This window comes from Fragaria vesca, unplaced genomic scaffold, assembly GCF_000184155.1.
Source record: "Fragaria vesca subsp. vesca unplaced genomic scaffold, FraVesHawaii_1.0 scf0513155, whole genome shotgun sequence".
Lineage (NCBI taxonomy): Eukaryota > Viridiplantae > Streptophyta > Magnoliopsida > Rosales > Rosaceae > Fragaria > Fragaria vesca.
Genome location: NW_004443447.1, coordinates 1,132,170 through 1,138,907, shown reverse-complemented (window position 1 = coordinate 1,138,907; position 6,738 = coordinate 1,132,170). Strand labels below are relative to the sequence as shown.

At 37.1% G+C, this 6,738-nt stretch overlaps 1 protein-coding gene across 1 annotated transcript in view; it reads right to left on the bottom strand.

Annotated features, from left to right (window-relative positions):
* The window catches only part of LOC101314910, a 6,414-nt gene extending 3,851 nt beyond the window's left edge, over positions 1-2,563 (bottom strand). The window contains exons 1-4 of the mRNA XM_004309905.1: positions 2,390-2,563; positions 2,136-2,284; positions 1,390-1,465; positions 329-387 (exon numbers count right to left, since the gene is read on the bottom strand). Of these exons, the coding sequence (XP_004309953.1) occupies positions 329-387; positions 1,390-1,465; positions 2,136-2,245 (245 nt within the window). The 5' untranslated portion in view covers positions 2,246-2,284; positions 2,390-2,563. The remainder of the gene's footprint in view (positions 1-328; positions 388-1,389; positions 1,466-2,135; positions 2,285-2,389) is intronic.
* Positions 2,564-6,738: the final 4,175 nt, after the last annotated feature.

Below are 6,738 nucleotides of genomic sequence, written 5' to 3'. Positions count from 1 at the left end.
TTAAACTTTGAAAATGTCACGAGCCTTCAGCATCCATGCTGGTCTGACAAACATATGAACAGCAACATGAAAATATATAGAGAAGCTTTCTTTACAGCAATTTGAGGATTTTTATAAAAATAGATTTGACTCTTATATCTTTGAAAATATATTGTTTTGTCAGCGTAAAATAGACAATTGCTCTTCCTTTTATCATTTAGTACTTGAAAAGACTTGTTGATTTAAAGTTTAAACAGACATTTACACTCACAATCAGTGACACCGTTCACATCTGGAAAGAAATAAATTATCTGATGCAGACAAACAAACACTCAAGACATTCTTTTACCTTCCATTAAGTCTTGGAGGGCCCAACTTGGCCAAAGCCCGTTCCACTTCTTCACTGACCTGTTAAGTAATCAATCAGTAAGGTTAAAAGTAAGAATTGGACTAGAGATCAAATAGCATGACCAGAAAAATCAGAAACTACAACATATTACACTTTTTACCACCAAATAACTACACGTACGTTATATTACATGGTCTTAAATTGGCTATTCATAAGGTGCTCGAACGTCTAATGGTTTACGTACTTCTAATTTGCGTTTATTTTGTACATAACACATTAAAAACTTAATGTATTAGTTACATTACTCATACGTTTAGGTATTTCTAATTTGTGTCTATTTTATACACAATACTTTAAAATGTACTAGTTACATTAATCACACACAATTTGGTTATTTGAATTTAAATAGATTTCTCTGTTAAAGAACTGTTTATGAATAAAATAAAATTTGTGACGAATGGCCTTGCTTGAAAATGATGACAAAGCTATTTAAGCGTCTCTAACACCTCACGTTAACTTTTAGCCCCCAACTACACAAAAATTATCTTCCATCATACTCGGGATCCTAGTCAACACTAGGAACGTATGTGACATCAAAAACAGTAGCTTCAAAGTCTGGTAGTCTTACAAAGAATTTCTACCAAGTTTCTGGATCTAGCCAAGCTGGGATTATCATATAGCAAACTCTCATAAGACATCACATTTAAAACCAGTAGTTTTGGGCAATACCATTTTTAGTCAACCAACCAAAGTTTCAAGTTGAGATAGATTTGATTTGTAGGAGTTACACCAGAAAGAATCAAAGGATGACATTCAGCAAAAATGATCATTTGTATTATTAATTCATCATATACGATGTTTGGATAATTTAGATAGGAAGCACATAAGTGAAGCTTAATATTAGTGATGAGTGCCTGAACTTTACACCTTTTTAGAGATGAAACTGAGAAAATAAGCTGCAAGCTTATATCAGTAGTGTTCAGCAGATAATTTGTGCTATGTTAACAAGATAATGCATGAACACAGCCACCCCAAAGGAAATCTCTCCAAAGACAACTTACAACTCTTCGAAGAATAGGCTCCAGTGACGAGCACAGCTTCTGCAGACTGTCAACCTTCAGAGCTTCAACAATTACACTGCAAATACAATTTGTCCAATGGAATATAAAACACGTAATAGTTGTATTTTGAAGATTTGAACACCAAACAATTTAACTGATGCAAATAAAAAAAATAGAATTGGCAACCAAAGTTCTGTTTGAAGATCCATTATTAATTCTATATAAAACTCCTAGCAAGACAAATACGACTTCCAACTTTACATTTTGCGACAGGCTAGAATCCTCTTAAACACCTAAACCTACCATATTATGCGTCTTTTCTTCCCTACGCCCTCTTAACATAGAACAAAGAAATGTAATAAAATATAAATATACTACTGAAAGCTGTACGAAGATTCATTTAGTGGTGTGCATGTACACGAAGTAGAGCCCCCAACAGACAAATTAAATTTCAATACAACATTAGGTCATTAACTGCTTGTGGCTTTTGGTCCTAGAAACCTCGACAGATTTAAAAGCAAATGTTACTCCTATCTACTCCAAATGAACTATAACTGATTCGGTGCCTTAAAACAGCAAGTAAAATGTAACTGAACCTACACAATGTAATCAACATCGGTCAAACAGAAAGCAAGCCTTAATTCTCCAAATAGAAAAGCGTGTATGTACATCAATTCTCGAATTAAACATCTAGTTCATCGAATTCGCAACCGAAAACCAAGCAGATTGATCTAAAAACTAGTTACCTAGCGAGAGCTGGCCTCTTCCGCTCCGGCTGCTCCTCCTCTCCCCCTTCCGCTTGCCTCTTCCCTCTCATGGAGTTGTTCCTCTCCATGAGCCTAGTTTGCCTCTGCATTTTTTCACCCCCTTTTCTGTAAACCCTAGAATTCCAGATCTGCACCTCCACCACAAAAACGAAACCAAAACTCACATCAGAATATCCATAAACCACAAAAATCGAGCTCTTTCACAAAAACAATCAATTCCATAACCTCAGTACCTTGGCCTGAGCTGAAACTTGAAATCGATCAGAGAAGCTGAGACTGCCGGCGACTGTGGTTTCAAATCAGGCAGCGGTTTTTATTTTTGGGAGAATTTAGGGGAAAAAGCGCGGGTGAGAGTGAGAGAGAAACATTTGGAGAGAGAATTTGGAGAAAGAAAGCCTGAAAATTCTGTATTAATGGAATGGAAGGTAGGAGAGAGTCTCTATTAAGTCTAACCTGGCGACTCCTTCAGCTCCAGTGGTTAAATAATTCGGTGTTGCTCGTCCCACCGGGGCTTGCTGTGGTGTCTGTTTAGGAAAGATAGGAACGTATATTTTGGAATCGAGTCGGCCACGTGGCGTGCTTGGATTTGCGATCTGGGAGTGTGGATTACGTGGAAGTCATTCTGACCGTAGATTACAACGGATTTGGGATCATCGTACGAGCCAATTATATAAAAGAGTGTGGTACTTAAATTACCGGCCGAAAAAGAAAAACTTTGAGTGACATCACTTGATAGAGCTTGGGCATGCGTCATTTCTTTATCTGTATTCGTTTTGGTTTATTTTTAGTGGAAATTTTTATTTGAGCCGATGATAAAAATGTATATTTAAAGATAACAAATGATAAAACTGTTAATAAATGTTCATTGATATAAACCAGTACACTCATTTAAATCTCTTAAAGCGTTGCCCATGAAAATAAAAAAAAATTACGATCTATGCCACTGAAATCTCTTAAAACGTTGCCCCTAAGAATAAAAATAACTACGAATTATGCCACTGACGCCGTTACCCCATCTCTAAATCCCTATCTTTGATTTTCATTTCACAAATCATTTCATTCTCTCCCTCAAAACTATCGAAACCGCTCTTCTCTCTCACTCTCGCTGAAAACCCTAATTCTCTGTGTCTCCGGCGAATCCATCATCCATCTCTCTCCGGCGAAGCCGTCGTACTCCCCAGTAATTGTCGACATGAGGCTCATCTTCGGCTCGAGGGCGGCGTCGAGAACAATTCCTCCACAATATCAGAATTCAAAAAACCTTAGGTAACATCTTCGCAGTCCTTAATCTCTGCCTCCTACTTTCGATTCCTTCTGGCTTTCGATTCCTTCTGATTAAACAGTATTATAAGCTCGACTATTTTGCATTTTGGGTTCAGTAAATCCTATTAACAGAATTTGAAGGTTTTGAAGATCTAGGGTTCAGGAATAGGATTAGGGATTTAGGGGTTTGGGAGTTCGAACTTTGATATCGGTGTGGTTTTGAAGATCTAGGGTTCACTGACATTCTGTTCATTAGTTTTTTCTTCATTTTTTCGTTTGATTAATGTTCGTTATTCATTGCTTTTGTTCTGTTTAGTTTGGGATTATGAAGTTGCTTTTGGTGTGTATTTTTTGTTCGAATTCTACAACTCATCGGTATGCATCTGTGATGCAGGGACTTGAGTTTTATTAGTTACATGGATAGTTACATGCTTAGTTACATGGATAGTTACATACATCGATAGTTACATGCTTAGTTACATGCATAGTTACATAGATAGTTACATGCATAGTTAAACACATGGATAGTTACATGCATAGTTACATCGATATATACATACATAGTTACTTGGATAGTTACATGTAACTATCAAGTAACTATCCAATACTACTGAGACTTTTGTTTTTTCGTTTGATTACTGTTCGTTATTCATTGCTTTTGTTTTGTTTTGTTTGGGATTATGAAGATAGCTATTAGTGTGTATTTTGTTTTGTTTTGTTTGGATTCTACAGTTCATATGTATGCATCTGTGATGCAAGGATTTGAGTTGTATTAGTCGTTTTACATGTAACTGCCCATGTAGTTTTGAAGATCTAGGGTTCACTGATATTATGTTCATTGGTTGTTAGTATTTGTTCTTCATTAGATTTTGCTTCCTCTGATTTGTGTGTAAATATTGGATTCTAATGTTTGTTAGTCCTTTGCTTTTGTTCTATATAGTTACATGCTTAATTATATGCATAGTTACATACTTAATTACATACATGGATAGTTACATGATTTGTTATTGTGGATGATATGTTTGTTTTTACACAGTAAAAGTTTCTTAATGTTTATATGCTCTTTATTTGATGCAAGGAAATGGATAAGCGAAAAATGAACACAATTAGTGAGGAAGGAAAGAAGAGAAAGAGGATAGTGAATGAAGAGGATGATGGTGTACTGCTGTCTAAACTATTTCTGGGACAGCAAACAAGAAGGAGAAAACAAGAGAAGAAAACTAAGATAGAGGAACCAAAGAAGAAGAAGGCGGAGAAGAAGACATCTGAAATGGAGGAGGAAGAAGAAGATGAGACAGAGAAGCATAACTCAAATCAGTTCAGATCAACATTGCCTGAAATGGACAGTTTTAGAAAAGTATTAGATGAAGAAGCACTGAATGAGCTGAGAAATGGCCCGTTTGGTTTAATTTTTGAAGGATTTTATGAGCATGTCAACAAAAAGCACTTTGGGAAGTCGAACAAGCTCATTGAAACAATCACCGACACTTACAATGAAAAGTTTAATGCATTTGTGATCGGGGAAGGAAGATACAGAATCTCAAGCAGAGATGTATCTGAGATTCTAGGACTTCCTAGAAAAGGTGGTTAGTTTGACACAATGCAAGTGGAAGAGAATGCAGCAGAGACATTGTTTGGGAAAAACAAAAGAGTGACAAAAAAGTGTGTGATGGACGCTTTAAGAAAGCTGAAGGACCAGCAGCCAACAAATGATGAAGAAAGAAGAAAGAAGAAAGAAGAGAAAAAATTTGGTTAGGCTGCTGATTTTAGAAATTTGCATAAAGTTTTTATTTGCAAATGGGGGAAGGAGTGTATCAAATGAGTTGATATGTCACATCCCGACTCTTAAATTTTTACCTTATTTACTAGCTTGGTATTAATAAGAGTTTTACAGTATTCGTCAATGAGTTTATAATCTCAAAGGTCCTTAGAGATATTTTGAGGGACGATTATTTCAAAGAAATTATTTGTAGGAGAAATATTTGAAGACGGTAAAAAGGGTAATTTTAGCTAGTAAAAATGTAATTTTTATTAGGGTATTATTTTTGGATTGTTGTTGGGAGTGTGTTATTTATTTTGGAGTGGGTTTTTAAGAGTGGACTGGGTCATAGTGGAGTGAGAAAGCCCAAACACTTTCTTCACTCTCTCTCTCTTCTCCCCCGAGCTCCCTTTACCTGCCAGAATCCAAGCAGCAGTCCGCCGCCGTTCGGCCACCGTAGGCCGCTGTTCCAGTCCCAAACGGTCGGCCGTCGACCCAGCCTTCTTCCTGGACGGGTGAGAGCCACCCTAGCACTGCCGTGTGGGAGTAGGCACGCCCGAAAGGTCCGATTGCTGTAGCTCTCCGTCGCCGGAATTCCCTCCTCTGGCCACCAATCCGGGCAAACCTTACATGGTTTTGAAGGTCTCCAACCCAGTAGTCTTGCCCTAAAAGGACTCAATCCAGTTTGCTTCAGGTAAGGAGAATCGATGAGTGGAAGTTCTAGGGTTTTTTAGAATGTTTTCGTTCGATTGGGCTAGTTAGGCTTGAAATTGGTGTTTGTGCTAGTTTGGAAAGTTGTAGAGTGAGTTGAGAGGAAGATGCTGTCAAATTTTTGTAGGCATCGGAGGTCGCCGCTGTTAGGGAGATTTTCATGGTTTTAAATATGTTATATTAAGGGGAGACTAATGATGTGAAGTTTGGAATTTTTTGAGGAGTTTTGGATAGGTTTGGTATGGGCACATATTTATACACCCGTCCGTTCACCTTAATGGCGTAGTGTAGCACCGCATTACTGCGTGACGTGAGCGTTAGACGCAAGCGTAGTAGCCTTGTATGAATTTCTATTTTTCTTATATTTCCTTCATAGAATTCATACAAGGAGTATGGACATGTGTAGATATATACATATATATTTATATTTTAGCCTGAGAGGCTCTATTTTATAAAGTTTTGGAGACTAGCTGGAGCTAATCATGTATTTGCCAATTTGTGAGTATGAAGCTTTGAGCTGTCGCATGCAGCATAATTTCTATGGAAATTAAATTGGGAATGCATAAATATTTTATTTATTTATTTTTGTCCACTCACTCTAACGTTTACAAATATTTTCCCCTGGGCCCTTTGTTTTAAAAATGCCCAGTATGCAGGTTACCATAATTGAGGTCGGGCGTACATGGAGAAGATGCATAGTCAATAGTATAGCTTCTACTCATTTCTATGTTTCTAGTTCCTTTCCTCCCAATTAGAGTTGCTCTGAATTGTGATTGTCGATTGTGGGATTATGCTCATTAAATTTAGTAAATAAATTGGGAGATGTTGTGATTTGGAGAGCACGAAGGC